Here is a 22364-nt window from a genome sequence, read left to right on the forward strand (position 1 = left end):
GGTTTTAGAAATGCACGATCAACTATTGATAATGTTTTCATACTACAAGTTACAAAAGAATTCAACAGGAAAGCTCATCTTGCTTTTACAGATTTCTAAAAGGTACTTGAAAATTTGAACAGAGAAGTGCTACTGAATGTAATGGCTGCATTCTTTTATTCATATCATCTCATAAATGCTGCTAGAAGTCAATACACTAACACCTAATTTGTTAGACATATTGGAAACATAATCACAAAACGACTGAACACAACCGTAGGTTTAAGACAAGGAAGCTGTATTTCCCCGATACTCTTTAATAAATACATAGATCAAGTGATCAGTAAATGGAAAATGATGACTAGATGCAGTAGCTTGACATCGTGATACTAGACTAAATGTGATTCTGTGTGCAGATGGCCTAACATTGACCGCAGATAACGAAGATGACCTTCAGATGCCAGTCTATACGCTGCTGCAGATGACCTCAGAATTCATCCTAAAATTGTCTTTTGATACGACGAAAGTTTTGTTATTTCAGGGCATTCAACCAGTAAAATCAAAAGTACTCTTCATGAATGGAATAATGGAGCAAGTTAAACAGTTTAAATATTATAGGATGCGACATCACAAATGAATACAACGATGATGTGGACCAAAAATTAAATAAATTTGCTTCCATGTGTCGGACGACAGTAAAAAATTCAAAGAATAAAGGCAGCAAAGAAACCCAGCTGAAGTTTTTATAAAAGCATAGCAGTACCATCCCGCAATTATGGAAATGAAGCATGGATGACAAGTAGACATCAAGAAAGTAAAATAAAGGCTCAAAAAGTGAAGTTTCTAAGAAGAGTGAAGGCATTCACAAGACAAGCTCCAAAATAAATGAGGATACAAGGATTTAGGAATATATGACCCAAACGTAAAATGAAACCTTCCGTTTCACGTTTTGGCATTCGAGACTCGAAGACGAGAATACCTGTTGGCTGTTCTCGCAAAAGTTCTCGGTTCTCGGATGACTATTTCTGCCTGTTTCCAGGTTCCGCTTACTAATCGAATTCGGAAAATAACTTTCGCTTGTTCATCTGCAACATTGAAAGATGTACTTAAAATAACAATGTTGGTTTGGTTTGTACACAGTTCACAATAAGCGGAAGAATCAGTTTTTTTTTTTTTTTTTTTTTTTTACCGAAAGCTTCCTTAAAATCTCTTGAGAAAGACTGCATAGCTAAGAAGGCAAAAACTGTGGATTTTTTGTTTACACACATAAAATAAATAATCTTCCGAAAAACTATCTTTGAAAAAGGCTGCAACTTTCCTTTATTTAGAGAAAACTATTTTCCTTTGAGGCACACCAGATGAAGTCGCACATTATGCACGCAGGCTCGATAAATAGACCCCCGAGGACCTCAATTATTTTTAGTGCGCAAGGATACAGTTCTCCAGTCGCTGAAATTACCATTTCTATCCATCACCGAAGTGACTCAGAAGCAGAAAATAGCCACGCATTACTTTCCGATATGGCATACCTAAAAGCGAGGAACGCAGATTTCGTGGGTATATGGTTACTAGCAGGGCTTGATTTGGAAAAAAAAATTCCGGTACGGTGACCTTCAACGAGGAAGGGGATTTTTTTTTTAGATTTAGACATTTACTTTAGTGCTTTCCCTGAACATTCTGACAGTGTGAATTTGTACTGGTAAAATTAGAACTTCAATGTGCATCATCAACTATCTTTTATCACTATTGGTTAAAAATCATGTCTCAATTTACGATTTGCTACAAAAAGAAATTACTGAAGCGCAAACACATGTAAATTTAAACTATAAGATGCTGGAGAAGGGGGGAAAACTTAAATGTTTTTACTTTCAGTTTATAAAACTGTCCAAAGCTTTGAAAGGTTTTCGTTGCACGTCCCTCTTCTCTCTGTATGCTTGCTGTTGGTGTTCATAGCAGAGTGGCGTCCACGAAGCAGCCAGAATTCCATTTATTTTGAAAGGTGTGCTGGTGGGCCATACAACTTCGGAAAAAGTAGTGAAGAAACAGTCTTTGTTAAGAGAGACTCTCTACAGTGAGTAATAGATTAATTAGGGAGAACCCTTTTTCACGTTCACTAGATGGCACTAGAATTATCTTGATGGTCTTTGTCAACGGAAACTAATCTGTGGGATGCTTTGTTTTGTCAAGACATAATGACAAAATGATTTAATCTTATCTCGTTTGTTCAACTGCAAGCGAACAGAAAGTGACTCAGCACCGTTTTACCATAAAGTTCTGTCGTATTACATCTCAAAATCTGCGGTTCTGGTTTTTATTCGTCAGCGGTACAGTCCGTGCAGTCACAAATCAAGCATTGGTCGCTGGTAAATCCAATATGCATCGCTCACATTTAACGAATAGACTTCAGTCAGTCGGGCTATAACTGCAGCTGAACATCTTACGTGAACAAGTGCCTCACTTCGTAATAGCTTGACAGAAAGTATACCAAGCTTACCTCTAAAATAATCCGTCTGAAAATTTTCAGTTACATGCAAAAAATTTATATTCGAAACTGTATAATTAGATAATAGGTGCCACTGGAAACACATTCCATTATTTTGTATTTACTCAGTGACGAGCATTCCAATGTTGTCCCGTTGGTGTATACCGTAAGATATCGGGTACCTTAAATCAGTTCCTCAAACAAGTCGTGAAACTAGAGTAACAGAATCGTGGTTCCTGTTAGTAATTGACTCTTTAGCAAAATGGTGCCACTAAAAACACACTTTGTTGTATTATCACTCATTTATGAGCATAGCAATATTTTACATACCTCATCGACTCAGTCAGAATCGTTTTGAGTTTACTGCAAGTCATTATAAAATGTTGCTTCTGTTAATGGATGAAAGTGTTTGACACTACTAATCCATGTAAAACCAGCGTAACGTAAATGAATGAAAATGTTGTCGCGACCGATCGACTAACGATGCTGTGAAATGTAGATACTCTAAATGCTGCAAGTGTTCCCACATATCACTTTAAACACTGCCACGCAATGTTGTCCCTTAATTACCTGTGGAATAAACTATCAGTAACTTTGCTCCCTTTATGTTCCACACGGAAGCCGAGCTCTGGTACTGACTGCTCTACCTAGGCAATAATCTTCGAAAAAGCATTGTTCAACAACGCGGTGCCGGCCTGTTCATCAAATCCTAACAGATCGTACAGAAGATGGCATGCAGACTTCCCCAAGCCTCATACACAGTGAAATCTTAGGTGAAGGTTTTGACATTGTGTCCCTAGATGTCCACGTAACAAGAAAAGCTTCCCACGCATTGAAATTTCCCATCTGTTCACGAGAGACAGCCAACGAAACATGCAGCGACATAGGAAATTTCGTTCCGCGGTGTCCGACGTTTCGGGCTGTCCCCGAGAATTCGTCATCAGGGAGAAGAACGGTCCGCCCGCTGCAGCATACAGCGTGCGTGACGGCCGGCTCTGTGTCTCAATTCCCGCCGACCGCCGGCGCTCGCTCGCAGCGCAGGTACAGGATACACGGAACGTGGCTCACTTTATCAGAATTAACCGGTCACATGCCACTCTGTTGCCACAGAATTTGGCGTTTCGCCGCGCAATACTTTGTGATTACAGCGCATAACTCTTTAGCGCGAACAGATACCAGGGCAGTTATATGGTTCGGGCGAACTTAACACCGCATTTTATTGTGGGTTTTAGGAACTTTAAATAGGAATCTATTCAGTGCGGGGTTTACGTGCCACGTGGTGGAGCAGGCGGCCGGGAGTTTGCGTCACGCTAGCACAGAGGGGGAAAAAATGTGAGAGCAAGTTACTAGCGACATTTATTGCCGTGTGCCTTTCCTTGTGAGTCTTATGCTTAGCTGCTTTTATTTCATTTTTTTTAAAGCGCGACAATGTTATGTAGTTGCCATCGGTATCACTTTTCCAGTAGTGGCCCCTAAATGAATCGTCGTCTGCAGATATGATGTCTTCTTTGCCTCTTCAAGACGAAGATTATTTTCAGTGTATAACGTAGAGGCAAATACAGGGGTCTTTGATAAATAAAATATTACTGTCGAATGTAGGGCATTACCGAGAAAGGATATAGTGATGACTTTGTCTATCGAACCTAGGCAGAGGTATTATAAAAATAATGTCTCGTGGGACTATCGAGTGGGAGAAACAACCTAACGGCAAAACGTTTCTTCTTTCGCGTGCAATGGTAACTTCCAATGATTTGGTATTAAGGTCTGAGCATAGATTCAGACTCTGCCGAAGGACCTTTAAATCGGAATTATTGACGAAATACACGACGAAAGTAAAAGGAATTGGCTAAATGTGTGGAATATGTGGACTATGCAAATGACCGAGTTATTGGTGTAAGGCTGCAAGGAACACAAAAACATTTGCTGATTGTTCAAAAAATGGTTCAAATGGCTCTGAGCACTATGGGACTCAACTGCTGTGGTCATCAGTCCCCTAGAACTTAGAACTACTTAATCTAACTAACCTAAGGACATCACACACATCCATGCCCGAAGCAGGATTCGAACCTGCGACCGTAGCAGTCGCACGGTTCCGGACTGCGCGCCTAGAACCGCGAGACCACCGCGGCCGGCTACTGATTGTTCAACTTCAGAACATGATGACCAGATTGTAGACGAAACGTAGAGTGTAACAGACAGAATAATGGACGAAAATAAAAAATGCTGCAAAATAGTAATGGGAGACTGGAATGCCATTGCGGGAAAAGGGAAAGAGGGAAACATACTAGACAGTCATCGCCTTGGAAAGAGAAATGATTGAGGTGAATTGCTAATTGACTTCTGCATGGAAAGGCAGCTGATAGTGGCAAATACATGCTTCAAGAACCTCAAGAGGAGGCTCTACACTTGGAAATTACCAGGGGGTAAATACGGAAACCAAACCGATTTTATATTGGTAAAAGAAAGATACAGGAATGGAATCAAGAAGGTGTACAAATTATCAGGTGCAGATATTAATACGACCACAACTTACTTATGGCAGAAATAGAAATAAAATGGAAAAACTGAAGAAGGCAACAATGGGAAAGAAGTGGGATCTAGAGAAGATAAGATCCAACAAAGAACTACGAGACAAAGAACCACCTGATAATGTCAACGAGTACTGAAATATGCTGAAAGCAGGACAGCAAAATGTAAGATATGTAAAAGGGAAAAGGGAAAAAACTGTGGGTCACATAAGAAATTATTTCCAAGATGGAGGAGAGAAGAAAATTTAAGAACAAGAACACTGAAGGTGCAAGAAAGATGTACCAAATATTGAATAATGAACTGCGAAGAGAAACACAGCAGGCTAGGAAAAAATGGCTAAAAGAGGAATGTGATGCAATAGAAGAACTAGACAGGAAGGGAAGATACGGCTTCCTATACAACCGAGTAAAGACTAAGACATGGGATCAAAACAGAGCAGGATGTGTTACTATGGAAATTTTGAGTAAAGACGAAGAGGTAGTGTAGAAAGATCGTGACGATGTCCTCCAGAGATGGGAAGAATACCTAAAAGAGCTATATCACACAGATCGCAAACCAGAAACTCTGGAACTTGGATCACTCAACAGTTTAAATGATGACGAGAAAGGACCAACCATGATAATTGAAGAAATAAAGTCTGCCATAGCTGCAATGGAAAATGGTAAAGCAGTAGGCACAGATACGATACCGAGAGAAATAAAACAATGCTTGAACCAAGATGGAATAAGAGAAATATTGAGGTCATGTAATAAAATATATAACAGTGGTGAACAGTCTGAGGACTTCCTGACAACAGTAATGATTCCATTACCGAAAAAAATAAGGAGCCAAGAAATGCAGTGAGCACAGGACAATTAGCCTCATTTCACATGCAGCCCGAGTGATGTTAAGAATAATTAATAAGAGACTTGAAAAAGTAATTGAGGAGAATCTTACCAAGGAGCAGTTTGGCTTCAGACGGAATACGGGCACCAGAGATGCAATTGGGCTCCTACGAAACTTGGGAGAAAGGTTTATTGAAAACGAAAGAGACCTCTAGATGTGCTTCATCGATCTAGAAAAGGCATTTGACAATGTGGCTTGGGACAAGCTGGCGGCTATAATGAGGGAAACAGAGTGGACTGGTAAACCAGAAAACTTGTAAACTCATTATATCCGAATCAAAAAGCCTCATTTCAAGTGAGAGGAGAAAGTACAAACTGGATCGGACTAGGAAAAGGAGTAAGACAAGGATGCTGTCTGTCACCTACCCTTTTCAACCTCTACTTGGAAAACATGATTGACCAATGCTCATTAGACGACAAAGGAGTAGAAATTGTAGGAAGAAGAGTAGGGTGTTTGAAGTTTGCTGGTGACATCGTCCTTCTAGCCACAGGAGAAAAAGGAATACAGGATTTAGTGAATACCATTGTAGTTAACGGAAAAAAATATGGAATGGAAATTAACACAAAGAAAACAAAAGTATTGTCACTAGGAGGAAATAAAGAAATAAAAATTTTGCTGAATGGAGAAATATTAGAACAGTTGCAAAATTTAAGTATCTTGGAAGCAGGATAGACACTGACTGGAAGGGCAGCACATACATTAAAACAAGGATAGCAATGGCAAAAGGAGGCATTTTATAAGAAAAGGAGAATTTTCTGCAGTAGTCTGGACAGAGAACTGAGGAAAAGACTCATAAAATGTTTTGAATGGAGTGTTCTTCTGTATGGCGCTGAAACATGGACTTTGAGGAAGAAAGACAGAGCAAGGCTGGAGGCTTTTGAGATGTAGACATGGCGGAGGATGGAAAGAATAATTTGGATGGACAGAGTAAAAAATGAAGAGGTACTGAGAAGAGTGGGAGAGAAAAGACAGTTGCTAGATGTAATAAAAGGAAGAAAAGAAATTGGATTGGGCGTATATTAAGAAAGAATGACGGACTGATAAAAACATTTTAAGAATGTTATGTAGAAGGGAAAAGAAAGCGAAGAAGGAAGAGATTCCAGATACTGGATGACGTGATGGACGGCACAACATACAGCAGCCTTAAGAAGGAAGCAATGCATCGCAGAAAATGGAGAGGCAAAGGACCTGCTAATATAGCAGAAAACTCATTATGATGATTATGACACGACAAAACTACAAAAGATCAAATAAAAATGACTGCACAGCCTTTTTTTGTTTTAATTTCACTTCACCGGATTCAACGAATTAACACATCATTTTCAGAAGTTTGATACAAACTTAACTGATAGGTAACAAGTAAAAGTCGGACGATATGGACGTCCTTCGTCAAGGAACTATAAACTATGTTATACGCAATAAGAACGTAATACATGCTGTGAACAGCAATAAACACCGTACGTATCGTATACTTTTTGGATGTGACACAGTTTATTACTCTTTAACATTGGCTTACCTGTTCCTTAAGCCCGTATCACATTTCATATGACAGATTAATTTGTTGAAACAGGTAAAGTGGAGAAGTGGAGCTGATTTTTATTTTCGTGAAAAGACTCTACCAGTAATGGATGTACACTCTATGATCTCTTTGTTGGCTATATTGTATTCCTTGATACTGGCCATCCGAAAAAAAGTTATCGTTCTTTTGCGTTCGCTCTCTGGCAATTCTTGTATAGTGGCTACGTGTTAGCCACCTCACGACACACGATGAAATGCCTGTCCAGAACTAGCAACATATTGCCTCTTTGCATACCGTTCACCATTTGACTATGTCTGTACAGTTGTGCTATAACATTTGGCAATTTCAATTATTCCCAAGCGTTGGTTAAGGGAAAAGTCACTGACGTACGAAAAGGAAAGGATATATTATCTGCGCTCAACCATCCGAATAGGTAGTACTACGGTTTCGCATTAGGGAAGAACAGACTGGGAATCCACATCCAAGCAGATACAAGCCGAGATGGTTCCTCTACAGAGGAGTCGAACTCCTTCCCCGTCTTTATTCATTCTGAGGATGTATTATATCGACACGTTGTTAACGGGAGCTGAACCCCCCCCCCCCCCCCCCCCACACTTTATTTGCAACCTAGGATACCCAAGGCGAACATCGCATGAAACAATGGAATGTAATTAGTCGGTAGCCGAGAGTACCGCTTACTCTTACATACATGGAGAACACGCCAGAACTTAGACAAGATATGCGCGAACCGCTTCGTCTCTACGGACACTCTAGGAGGAGGGTAGGAAGGAATGCGTACACCGCCTGCCATCCTGGTAGAGATCAGAAGTGGAGCGGAAACTGACGTTTAGTTGTCATTTTATAGCGTCTAACGTAGAAAACAGTGCCTAGTGATACACTTTACATTGAAAGACTACTATCGTTTAGCTTCATGTGCAGTGACTGTGAGCATCTATTTAGGTTTCTGAACTACTGTTTCACACGCTCGACCTTTGTTCGCTAGGAGCTTTTTCTCTGCTTCTCAGACAATGGCGGGTAATGCGACAAAATTGCAGTTCTGAGAAACACGCAACATGTAGCCGCTGAGTTTTAGCTTGTGTCGGTATCTTGCGTTTCAGCTTCGGTAACGAGATCAAAGACTTATCACAGTTGATTGCTTGTTATTAAATCACTGGTAGGTAATTGCTTAAAACCATGAAGCAATAAAGCTCTTCAACCCAATTGCCACCATACCTGAGCGTGATTGCTTATTTAACATGTAACATCGATGGAACTCCAGAGGTCTGTCATTATACAGCGTGTTTCAAAATGAACATACCGGCTTTAAGGCGTTGTAGCGTTTATTACGTTCAACTTGCAATTGTAAATAATACACCAAATGAAGGAGCAACCCAAACAGTTTTGTTTGTATACCTGTGCGCATTGGGAAGAGTATGGAATGACAAAGAGTGACTGAAAAACGTGTTGAACGAGTGCGAGTCTTGTACGCTTATTCCCAGGAAATATCCCCGCAGAAAGTTTATGGGCCTTTCTTTTTCGGTAGGTCAAATATAAGTGATGTTTCTTATCTTGATGTGCTACAGCTATGGCCCGTGCCTCAATGGGAAGAAGCTGAACAACACATCTTTATTTGGGAGCAATATGTTGCGCCGCCTCGCTGGCGTAAATCAGTACGTGACTGGTTAAACGACGCTGTATCCGACCAGTGGATTGGGCGCAAGGGGCAGGTTGACACAGCATTTTATGCATGAACACCACGTTCACACTCGATCTGACACGATGATGCGTATCTGTCTCCGATACCAGCTGATCTGTCACACTTCAGAAACAGTGCTACTGCAACAGTTACCCCTGACACATTGATCAAGGTTTCGGAACAATTCGTCTGTCTGTTCGATGTGTGATCGGTGTTCACACTGAATAATTGTATGAAAATCTGTTAGTGTTTCTCTTTCGTTTGGTGTATTATTTATAATTGTAAGGTGAATGTAGTATGTGTTACAAAGCCTTATACCCCGTATATTCATTTTGAAACACCATTTATTTCTGCTTTTAAGATTTTTCCATTGCTAGGAAAAACTGGAAAATATCCCAGGTGATTAATCTTAATGGTCAAGGATCAAGTTACTATTTCAAATTATGATTATTTTTTATCGTCACATAAGGGTGAGAGGAATGAATCTGTTCCAGAGGGATCTTAACGAGTCCTACTCTTTGAGTTCACCACACCTTCCACGACTGGAACAACTATTTTCAAGCCATTTGAAACTGAATAACATCCATTTCCGGCAACAGTTACCACAAATTAACCTACAAGCACACTCCTAAGTATAAGTGATTAATTTGATCGCTGAAGACGACGATCAGCTATGAAACTTGGAGTATATTTCTCAATCCTTATTTTTTTGCAGTGGTAGTCATACGCATTGAACACCAGATTGAACGAAACAGAGAGGAGGATCATACCAACGGCTATTCCTTACTCTTCTCAGTGCATGTCTTTTTTTTTTAATTTTTTTAAATTCATGTACCGTGTACGCATTCGTAAGCTGCCATCCGCGAGAAGTGCTCACTTTCATTCTTCCCTTTTATTCACTTAACAATTATTTCTCCAAGTGAATAATTGATATAGATGTCTTCAGGTTATTCATACCGTGGAAAGCACACTAATAAGCTCTTTTGGGACACGACCTAGGTACCTAGTCACAATTAAAAAGTAGCTACATCACGCATCATCCCTTGCCATTGGGCCAAACCTCATTAATATTGTCGCAGTAGTGTTGGTCTTGACCAGTTTCGTCAAGTATGGCACCGTAGCCGTATATTTTTGAAGGTCATTTTGAAGTTTTCCACCTCAGCTGTTTTTCGCAAGTATTCAGTTTATTACATCTTGCGCGTTTGGCCAATTTCCCCTTTACAGGACGTTTTAAAGTGCAGTGGGTGTGTACAGTTACCCTTTTACTAAACGGCAGTGCAGGCGATCTGAAAGCCATTTTATTAACAGGATGATTACAGTGATGACACAATCTTATTAGCGGTCGCCCATCGACAAAAGAAATTCGCTGACTAGCAAACTGGCTGACAAGATTTATGCGCTGTAGAGCACTACTTATATTATGAATGTCATACTGATTTTCTACCCTATCCCCGTCTGACCTATTATTAGCCAGCACTACAACCCAATACTGCTTTTGTAGCCGCAGGCACCAAGCTGCTACTGACAACTTTGCAAAGAGTCAACATTCCACACTTCGCTTTAAAATGGCCTGTAAAACAGAAAGTGGCCAATCGTGCGAGGTGGAAAACTTCAAAATGATATTTACCTGTCTTGTTGTGGAATGTTGACTCATTGCAAGGTTGTCAGTAGCAGCTTGGTGCCTGCGGCTACAAAAGCAGTATTGGGTTGTAGTGCTGGCTAATAATAGGTCAGACGGGGATAGGGTAGAAAATCAGTATGACATTCATAATATAAGTAGTGCTCTACAGCGCATAAACCTTGTCAGCCAGTTTGCTAGTCAGCGAATTTCTTTTGTCGATGGGCAACCGCTAATAAGATTGTGTCATCACTGTAATCATCCTGTTAAGTAGTGCTCGACGAATAGAAAACCGTGGGCTCGTCAGATGAGTCCCAGTTTCAATTGATAAGAACTGATGGTAGCGTTCGAGTGTGGCGCACATCCCACTAAGTCATAGATCCAAGTTTCCAACAGAGTACTGCGCAGGCTGGTGGTGGTTCCATAATAGTGTGGGATTTGTTTACATGCAATGGACTGGATCCGCTGCTCTAAATGAACCCATAGTTCACTGTAAATGGTTATGATCGGCTACCTGGAGACCACCTGCAGCCATTGATGGACTTCATGGTCCGAAACAACGATGCAATTTTTTTGGATGGCAATACGCCGTGTCAGTAGGTCACAACTGTTCGCAACCCGAGCGAATGATGTCTTCTCTCAGATCACCAGACATGAATCCCATCGAACATTTATGGGACATAATCAAGAGGTCAGTTCGTGCATAAAATCCTGCACTGGCAATACTGTCGCTGTTATGGGCAGCTTCGAAGGCTGCGAGGCTAAATATTTCTTCGGATGCATCCAGCGACTTGTTGAGTCCATGCCACGTCGAGTTGCTGAACTACACCGGGCAAAAGGAGGTACGACACGATATTAGGAGGTATTCCATGTCTATTTTCACCTCATTCTAATCGCACTGTGTCACATTTCGCTATTAATTACCATACATCCTCTAACAGGGACAAGTACTTAAAACTCACAGATTGAGCTAAACCGTAAATGCCGCTGGCTCCAGCCAGTACTGCGATTACCCTTTACGTGACTTCTCCACCACACAAACCTGGATCGGGCATCTGTTTTTCGTAAGCAGATACAGGAAGAATAGTCTTTGATGCGACAGAAAGTGTCGTAAGTGTTCTTATGTACATCACTCGCTTATACTCTTTTTAATTATTCATTAAATGGGTATTAAGTATGTGAACGTTTCCGCAGTGTGTTGGTTCAACAAAATCCTCTCCAGCTACTAAATGTATCTTCCTGTAGGATTGAGGAAGCGTAGACGGAGAGCGGAGAATGTTTCTCGTAATGTCGCGGACGCCCTCAAGGTTGACGCGATTACTTACCCTAGAAGATTATGTTCAAACATTAAGCAATCATTTACTCACTCAGTGGGCGTTTCTGTTTACAATTATTCCGACACTTTGACCCCTCTCTTGCCCGGCGTTTGACGACGTGGCTCTCGCGTTGCAGAGAAGCTGGTGGAGACGACGACGACGCCGACGCCATCGTCGGTGGGCAGCAGCGACGCGGAGGGCCGCGAGACGCCGCCCGAGATCTCGTCGTCGACGACGGACGGCGGCGTGTGCACGCCCACCGGCAGCGGGGGCGGCGGCGGCGGCGGCGGGGGCGGCAGCGGCGGCAGCAAGAGCTCGTCGCCGCCGCCCACGCGCAACCCGCTGCTGCAGGAGCGCTGCAACAGCGAGGAGCTGCGGCACGTCGTCTGCCACCTCGAGACCAAGGAGCTGTGGGACAAGTTCAATGAGCTGGGCACCGAGATGATCATCACCAAGTCCGGCAGGTGAGCCGGCCTCTCACTTAACTCTGCTTGGTTGCTACATATTCTGGCTCGTAACAAAATGTATCCATTTCGAACAAAATGACCTTTTTGTGGGAAACTACCATCGATTCCAGAAAAACCGACCAGACTTAATTGAGCTCCCGCTATTGATGCAAGCTTTCCAAGAAGTTAACGGTAGAGGTAATGATAATAATAATAATTTCACGTCGCTCAACGACCTGATCCAAGTCTTTCAATTGCACACCACTTTAGCGCCTTGCGTGTCCCTAACCTATCACAATAATCCTACCAGCGGAACAGGCACTGCAGTTTGGTGTGCAACTCGAACTATGACTCGTTCGGGACGAATCTTCACGTCATTGTGAGGTTCAGTTTAGATTAACGGTGGACTGAAAAATGTCTTTGATTCGACTGGGATTCGATCCCACTTCACCACTAGACCACCAGACTCGACATAACAGATGTAACGAGGTGTGTTCGATGTATCTAGGTTCAGTAAAATTTCCTGGCAATTGCAGTTTCCGTGTTTTAGATTGTGTCCCAAGGATGTGCCATTCATGAGACGCAACAGACACTACTATTTGCGACTTCAGATCTCTCCCGATTGATGCGATTACCTCTGCTGAAATGCTATCCGATAATCATGATAGTATATTACTCAAAAGTGAACAAAAAATCAGTACAAGACTATTCATCCTTGCCCTTCACAAAACTTTAAAAAAACTTCAGTAACCTTTGATTGCATGATTCATGAATAGCAACTGCAGTCTTTCGAGTCATGTAAACACTTGGGAAAACAATGCGTGAAGATATGGACCTAAACGATTACATAGGCTAAGTTGTATGTAGGGTTAATGGTCATTCAGAGAGGACACAGTCTGAGAAGGAGCCTGGTTTCAGCAGATGTACAGTCTACAGTGTGATATTAATGCAGTGTTTGAAATCTACATCATGTAGCCCTAGTAGGAAACAGCGACCATATACAAAGTAGATGAGCAAAAATTCTTGCTGCGCTGTTTACTCGTAGAACTAGGGATGATAATAACGGGAACGCTAACTAATTTCATTTGGCAGATAAAGGAAGACGCCTAAAATATGATGCATATTGTTTAAATGGAACAGTTAGCTGAAAAATTTGATTGTCTTGAAGATCTCTGCCTCATTCGTCAACTTCATGATGAACAGCCTGCCATTTAGTTATTGGGTTAATAGTTAGTTATCGGGATATTTCGACATTAAGTAAGGTAGTGCGCGGAATTCGTATACTTTTAGATGAAAAATAGGGGTCACTATTAGTTTACATTTGTTGCATATTAGGTCATACAGTATGTATACAAAATGTAGCTAACACATTAAATTTTTCCTTAGACTTGAGAACTACATCTGTCTCGAATTTCGAGAAAACAGATTGCATCTACTGCGCTCCCTTTCACACGTGCATGCAAATGATAGAACGAAACTGAAATACTCACATCATCTCTTGTAAGTCGCAAAGGTTCGAGATATCGAAACGTGTTTTTAGCAAATGATAGCATGCAAGGAGGATTGCCACACGTTTAGCAAGCGACACTCTCCTATCTATCGTGACATAAGAGTAGTTACAGATTTTTATCAATGAAATAATGTAATCATCTGAAGGGCCATCGTCAGTTGGTAGAATGAGAATTAGTATGGGTTTTGCAACAACGTAGGTGAAGAAATTTCACATTTGTTTTCATAGTGTGCGTGACCATTCCGTAACCTACTGAGCTGACTTGTTCTCAGTTGTTTATTTAATAGTGAGAGAAGACTGTCTCAGAATTCTGTCACCCTTGCAACTGCGTTAGAGTCTTAGTAAGGTGGAATTGTGTACAACTCACTGTGTTTAGTCAAAAGAAGCTGATTTTAGCATAGAGACAAGAGAAAGGAAAAACTGTTTATCAGTCAGGCGAAAATAAATCGCTCCTTCTGTTGCAGTTTCAGTGTAATCCTGTAACCGGCTGTACCTTCAATAGTATACAGTTGACTTGTCGAATTAGTGGTCGTCCTGGCACAACCTCGTAATATGATCTTTTGGAGAGTCCCTAGCTCTAGCTTAGAAGTTATGAGAACTAAGTGTCTCTGTGAAGGTTCAAAAATGGTTCAAATGGCTCTGAGCACTATGGGACTCAACTGCTGTGGTCATCAGTCCCCTAGAACTTAGAACTAATTAAACCTAACTAACCTACGGACATCACACACATCCATGCCCGAGGCAGGATTCGAACCTGCGACCGCAGCAGCAGCGCGGCTCCGGACGGAGCGCCTAGAACCGCACGACCACCGCGGCCGGCCTCTGTGAAGGCTTCAGCTGTAGCGCTACATGTGTTCCACAGCGCTGTGTCCCTCGGCAAGGGAATCCCCACTGCTGTCGTTGTCCCCTTCCCTGCGGTACCGTCTGCACCACTAGCGGCCAAGTAGTTGTGTACAAACTCTCCCAGTATGAACTTCACAAACCGCAACACCATGAAGTCATCTGAGCTCGAACATACACCATTCGAACTCACTCTCGTGCTGATGAAACATTCGATGTACTCTCTGAGTCATGCTTTTGTGTGTGACGTTGTCTGACGGCTCGTCACTCAATGAGCTTGGAATAACGCCGATCTTCCTTGTCACAAAGACATAGATGCTAGGCCTCGACATGAGCTATCTGCCTGAAACATTAATAGTGTAAAAGAAATAGGTGTCACTTAGCTGTTTCGGGCGTTGAGAGAATTCAGCCGCTGCACTTGAATATTTGTACAGGGCCAAGAACCTGCTTCTCTAGAACGCTTGCCTTAACCGGCTCGACCAACCGGATGCACTTCATGTCCGACCGAAATTCCCAAGTGCTGCTCATCACTGATACTGTGACCCCACTCGTTTTCCAGGTTGCTTGCAGCCTAACTGCATTTTCCAAGGCAGCTAAGGCAACCGTTATAGAGAAAAAGAGCATCCAGGTTCGCTCCCTGCTCCGGTACAAATTTTCAAATGAAGCTCATGAATTCTTTCAAATGCTCGAATCAGCTACGTCATACCAATTTTTCTTGAATAATGATAGTAACACTGGATAAGCCGATCATCAAATACTTCAAGTAAGTCGATCATGGGTGTTTCTCTAAGAGTCATAGGTGTTTCTTCTCTGGTGTTTCGGCAGATATTTACAATTTCGTTTCCCAATCTGCAGATGGAGCCCTCCCAAACAAAAACTGCTCATAACATCTTTTATGCGACGTCCAGTGTGGACGGAAAGCATAGGTTCGTCTCCCGTTACAAACAAAATCATTTTAAAGCGAAATTTTACCTGCCCATTCGACAAAGCCGTCCCAACTTAATAGGGGCAGTAAAATACGCAAGAATATCCAATATTCCAGCAGCGACCGAGCAGCGCTGCTACTGCATGGCGGCAACAGTCAGCGCGAGCCAGGGCAGTGCTGTCGACGCTAAAGTACTAGATATTCATCGTGCTTTACTGCCCATCTTAATACACTACTGGCCGTTAAAATTGCTATAGCACGAAGATGACGTGCTACAGACGCGAAAATTAACCGACAGGAAGAAGATGCAAAAATTTAGCTTTCCAGAACCTTCACACAAGGTCGGCGACGGTGGTGACACCTACAACGTGCTGACATGAGGGAAGTTTCCAACCGATTTCTCATACACAAACAGCAGTTGATCGGCGTTGCCTGGTGAAACGTTGTTGTGATGCCTCGTGTAAGGAAGAGAAATGCATACCATCACGTTTCCGACTTTGATAAAGGTCGGATTGTAGCTTATCGCGATTGTGGTTAATCGTATCGCGACTTTGCTGATCCCGCTGGTTGAGATACAATGACTGTTAGCAGAATATGGAATCGGTGGGTTCAGGAGGGTAATATGGAACGCCGTGCTGGATCCCAACGGCCTTGTATCACTAGCAGTCGAGATGACATGCACATTATCCGCATGGCTGTAACGGGTCGTGCAGACACGTCTCGATCCCTGAGTCAACAGATGGGGACGTTTGCAAGACAACAACCATCTGCACGAACACTTCGATGACGTTTGCAGCAGCATGGACTATCAGCTCGGAGACCATGACTGCGGTTACATTTGACGCTGCGTCACAGACAGGGGCGCCTGCGAAGGTGTACTCAACGACGAACCTGGGTGCACGAATGGCAAAACCTCATTATTTCGGATGAATCAAGGTTCTGTTTACAGCATCATGATGGTCGCATCCGTGTATGGCGACATCGCAGTGAACGCACATTGGAAGCGTGTATTCGTCATCGCCATACTGGCGATACGCCAGGCGTTTTGGTATGGGGTGCCATTGGTTACACGTCTCGGTCACCTCTTGTTCGCATTGACAGCACTTTGAAGAGTGGACGTTACATTTCAGACGTGTTACGACCCGTGGCCCTACCCTTCATTCGATCCCTACAAAACCCTATATTTCAGCAGGATAATGCACGACCGCATGTTGCAGGTTCTGTACGGGCCTTTCTGGATACAGAAAATGTTCGACTGCTGCCCTGGCCAGCACATTCTCCAGATCTCTCACCAACTGAAAATGTCTGGTCAATGGTGGCCGAGCAACTGGCTCGTCACAATACGTCACTCATTACTCTTGATGAACTGTGGTATCGTGTTGAAGCTGTATGGGCAGCTGTACCTGTACACGCTATCCAAGCTCTGTTTGACTCAATGCCCAGGTGTATCAAGGCCGTTATTACGGCCAGAGTTTTCTGTTCTGGGTACTGATTTCTCAGGATCTACGCACCCAAATTGCGTGAAAATGTAATCACATCTCAGTTCTAGTACATTTGTCCAATGAATAAACGTTCATCATCTGCATTTCTTCTTGGTGTAGCAATTTTAATGGCCAGTAGTGTATATATCGATAACACGAATATCGCACTAGACTTACTTGGAACTGCTCTGTTGAATCGGCACGTAAAATTCAGCTTTAAAAATAATTTTTTTTTTGTGACGGGAGGTGAACCAACGCTTTCCGCCCACACTGGATGTCGCACCAAGACTTGATGACAGTATTTCGTCTGGCCTGACGCCAGCTGCAGACCAGAGAAAATGCGCCTGGCGACTCTCAGGAAAGACACCCCGTATAGTTGAATTAACAATTTGTTGCTAATATTCTTCGGGTTTATTATTATTCTTTATGGATCCTCAGATTTTCAGGAACGTAAGCGTATGTTATTAGGGAGCTTGTGAACTAAATGACAAGAAGTGCTCCTTCCAGTTGGGGAACGTAATGGGGGATAAATTATTGCGTGATGGGAGAGCAAGTGCCACGATCCCCGCCCCGACAAATGGGGCTGGAGCTGTCAGTGTAGCGGAGCGACGGTTGTTCCATTTGGCGCAGTCCGCGGCGCAGCGCCTGGAAGAGCGCGCCTCTCCAGCGGCAGCAGACACGCAGCCAATTACTGCGCTACTCGGTACAGGTGGCGCGCGCCCTGTCAGCCGGAATGAGCAGCGCGGCCGCTCCGCTCCTGACGGCGTGGGAGCCCACACCTCGCGCCGAATCGCGTCTTACTGATTCACGGGCAATCGATAGCTGCGCTCGCACCTCGCCTCGCGCACACATCGCACCGCCTTCTCGCGCGAGCATTAGCTTCCCGCGTCGGTCGATAGCGAACCGTCGTAGACTGCGATGCGGGCAATTTTCCTTTATTGCATCCGTCCTCGGCTCGGCAAACGTACACTCGCCAGTCGGCAACAAATGGTACACAATGATTTGTCTGCTGAAGTTATTGACGCTTGAAAGGTTACTGCGGTATCTCACACGTTAGAATCTACATTAGACATGGTTAGAAACGTTTACAGTAAAGTTTTCAACTGATCGGTCAGCAGAGTGTGGTCAAACAGCATGGACAAAATAAATCTGGTTCGGAATAAATCTATACATATTTCCTCTCTGTTAGTTGTCGCTTATCTCAGACGCTACAGAAGCGACATTCATACGTTTCCACCAATAGACAGACGGATTCCGGAGCAAGGTCTATGTGTATAATTTCATGTTTATAGTTATGACGACAGTGTCCGCAGGAGATGTGCAGGCAACAGCATAAGCTTTTATTATTTGTGGCCGGCCAGAGTGGCCGAGCGGTTCTAGGCTCTACAGATTGATCAATATTGTGCCTAGATTCGCTGCAAATTATCTTTACTATCTATCACACTAATTTTTAACGGATTTGATGCTCTTAGGATTCCTCTTCCTTTGCGCAGTGGAACAAGCGACAAATGAGCAAGTATTTTTCTTTCCGCCCTCTCCTTTTATATTTTTGACTGTCTTGCGCAAGAATGCCAACAGAAGCGGCGGAATAAAGCGCCGAAATGAGATCGCTCTGGTGCAAAGGCTGTCGCAAATTCGCCACGCACTTTTCAGTCGTAAACGTCGTCTCCCTTTCACGTCAGACCGATGAGGATTCGCGCGATCCTTTGATGTTCGCGGAACTGGATGGCTGCTAATCAAGAACGCGTCTCAAGAGTTCGTTTGATCTGCTGTGTAATTTCGGCTTGTAGAAGTTGCACACATTCGCATACCTGAGCGGTGCCAGGCGTTTCCTTGCCGAAAGGCCATACCATTTCGATGTCCCTTCAGTGTTCTGCAGTTAACAGCCAGGTCCCGACGAGACTGAAGAATGTTGTCCACACATGCTAGAGCGCAGCACGTCTCCGGATCGAGTTCACCAAGAGGTCACAAGCAAATACTGACCTAGTTGTAATTTACTTATTCTTAATTTCCCTTTGTAAACACTTGAAACGTCATTATCACAATCTTGGCAAACTTCTCAAGGTCACATTAGCCAGCAATATGCCACAGTTGCAGCAATATGGATAATGTACCGTGACAATGGAAAATTCATAGAAGAGCGCCATTCGAAACCGGATATCCTGGATATCACGAGAATGCTTCCAGGACTGACTGAGTCAGTGATGTGTACTTTTATTGAAGTATCGAGGTCAGTGAAGTTTTCATTCATTCAGTGTTTACATTGATATTAACATGGATGTATCTGTAGTACAGCTCGGCGTCTCCCTCAATGGTTCCCAAGTACCTCTGGCTGGCAACTTATAAGCTGCCCGCCAAAGGCAAGGTTCATAGGTTCGAATCCGATCCACCAAGGAATTTTAATTTGCCAGAAAGTTTCAAATCAGTGTATTCGGCGTTGCAGACTGAAAAATCATTCTGGGAACAGTTTACTACTTTCGAATGCAATGAGTCATTATCAGAAGCAGTGTCTTGTTGCAAACAATAAAACGTCGAACAGCCAACTAGTGCCCAATTTCCACACCTGACAACTCTGCTGACATCCAAGTGTCCAGGCTGAGCGCTAGGTGACCGTTCGAAGCGTTGACTTTCCAACAAAATACTGTATCTAATGGATTCATAGAACTGAAATCGGTAAACTGCTGTAAATTCATCCAATGCAATCTAGAGCATTATGCATAAAAAGTATATTTCGAAACAGCCGCGTTCTCTAATAAGACCCTGAGAAATTTTGTGGTGGCCTCTGTTAACATAGATTCGTCCACAGCGAGAAATTTTACAGCACCGCGTAGTTAAAGCACATGTATCCCCTTGGCGTTCTACAACTACACGACTACTCTACAATTCACACTTCAGTGCCTGGCAGTGTTTTCTTTGAACCACCTTGAGACTATTTATTTATTGTTCCACTCTCTAACAGCACGTGGGAGAAATAAAGACTTAAATCTTTCTGTGCGAGATCTGGTTCCTCTTATTTTATTCAGATGGTTCAAATGGCTCTTAGCACTATGGGACTTTACATCTGAGGTAATCAGTCCCGTGCAACTTAGAACTACTTAAACCTAACTAACCTAAGGACATCACACACATCCTTGCCCAATGCACGATTTGAACCTGCGACAGTAGCGGTCGCGCGTTTCCAGACTGAAGCGTCTAGAACCGCTCGGCCACTCCGGCCGGCTCTTATTTTATTATGATTATCATTTCTCCCTACGTAAGCTGGCGATAATAAAATACTCTCACATTCAGAGGAGAAAGTTGGTTAAGGAAATTTCGTGAGAAGATCTCGCCGCAACGAAAAACGCCTTTGTTTTAATAATCCCCGTCCTAACTTACTCATCATATCTGTGACACTCTTTCCCCTATTTCACGATAATACAAAACGAACTGCCCTTCTTCGAACCTTTCCGATGTCCTTCGTGAGCCCTATCTGATAAGGTTCCCTCACAGCTGAGCAGTACTCTACCAGAGGACGAGCAAGTGCAGTGTAGATGGTCTCTTTAGTAGACCTGTTGCATCTTCCAATAAAACGCAGCCTTTCTCACAAAATTATCTGTGTGATCGTTCAAATTAAAGTTATCGTTATTAAAATTCCTAGGTATTTAATTTATTTGACGGTCTTTAAATCTGTGTGATTTAACTAGTAATCGAAATTTAACGTATTTCTTATTGTAGCCTATTCACGTGGATGACCTCACACTTTTTCCAATTGAGAGACAGTTGCATATTTTCGCGCCATTCTGGTATCACGGCTAAGCCATTTTGCAAATAGTTTTGATCTTCTGACGACTTCATTGGACAGTAAATGACAGCATCATCTGCAGACAACCTCCTAAATCATTTATGTAGATTAGGAACAGCAGAGGACCTAAAACACTTCCTTGGAGAACGCTGGATATCGCCTCTGATTTACTCGACGATTTTCCGTCGATTACTACGTACTGTGACCTTCCTGAGGGGGAATTCACCGGATCCACTCGCACAACTGAATCGATACTCCATAGGCACGCCAATTGTTGAGTAGTTCCTTGTGAGACATTGTGTCAAAAGCCTTCTAGGGGTCTTGAATTAAGGAATCCAAAAAAAAAAAAAAAAAATCAAGTGTGTGTGAAATCTTATGGGACTTAACTGCTAAGGTCATCAGCCCCTAAGCTTACACACTACTTAACCTAAACTATCCTAAGGACAAACACACACTCATGCCCGAGGGAGGACTCGAACCTCCGCCAAGACCAGTCGTACAGTCCACGACTGCAGCGCCTTACACCGCTCGGCTAATCGCACGCGGCGATTATGGAATCAATTTGAGATCCCCTGTCGACGGCACTCATTACTTCGTGCGAATACAGAGCTGAATCCGTCCTCGCGGTGTGTCAATAGATCGTTACCTTCGAGATAATGCATAATGATTGACCACAGTATGTGTTCCCAAATCCTACTGCAAATCGACGTCAGTGATATGGGTCTGTAATTAAGCGAATTACTCCTATTTCCTTTCTGGAGTTTGTGTGTGTTCTGTCAGTTTTTCAGTCTTCAGGTACGTATCTTCTGTCGAGCGAGCGGTTGCACACGATTGCTAAGTATGGGGTGACTGTATCAGCATACTGTGAAAGGAAGCTAATTGGTATTCCATCTGGACCGGAAGACTTGCCTTTATTAAGTGTTTTGAGCTGCTTCGGTACACCGAGAACATCTATTTCCAAGTCACTCATGTTGGCAGTTGTTCTCGAGGCGCCGGCAGATGTGACCGAGCGATACTTGCGCTACAGTCTGGAACCGTGCGACTGCTGTGGTCGCAGGTTCGAATCTTGCCTCGGGCATGGATGTATATGATGTCCTTAGGTTCGTTAGGTTTAAGTAGCTCTAAGTTCTAGGGAACTTATGGCCTCAGAAGTTAAGTCCCATAGTGCTCAGACCCATTTGAACCATTAAGTTCTCGAGCCGAATTCTAGAATATTCACTTCGTCTTCTTTGGTGAAGGAATTTCGGAAAACTGCGTTTAATATGCAATCTAAGTATCCACGATGACGACATCGGGAAAGCAACGTGATTTCCGTCAGCCGCTTTGAAGCGTCGCGATTCTCGACGACACTTGCCGG

General features: G+C 43.1%; 1 protein-coding gene across 2 annotated transcripts in view; it reads left to right on the forward strand.

Moving 5' to 3' along the window:
• LOC126336966 (T-box transcription factor TBX20-like) overlaps positions 1-22364 on the forward strand; it is a 258016-nt gene that overhangs the window by 78446 nt on the left and 157206 nt on the right. For both annotated transcript variants that reach the window (XM_050001175.1, XM_050001174.1), the window contains exon 2: positions 12161-12488. In XM_050001175.1, coding sequence (XP_049857132.1) covers positions 12161-12488 — 328 coding nt within the window. The remainder of the gene's footprint in view (positions 1-12160; positions 12489-22364) is intronic.

The sequence above is a fragment of the Schistocerca gregaria genome, chromosome 2 (genome assembly GCF_023897955.1).
Source record: "Schistocerca gregaria isolate iqSchGreg1 chromosome 2, iqSchGreg1.2, whole genome shotgun sequence".
NCBI classification, from domain to species: domain Eukaryota; kingdom Metazoa; phylum Arthropoda; class Insecta; order Orthoptera; family Acrididae; genus Schistocerca; species Schistocerca gregaria.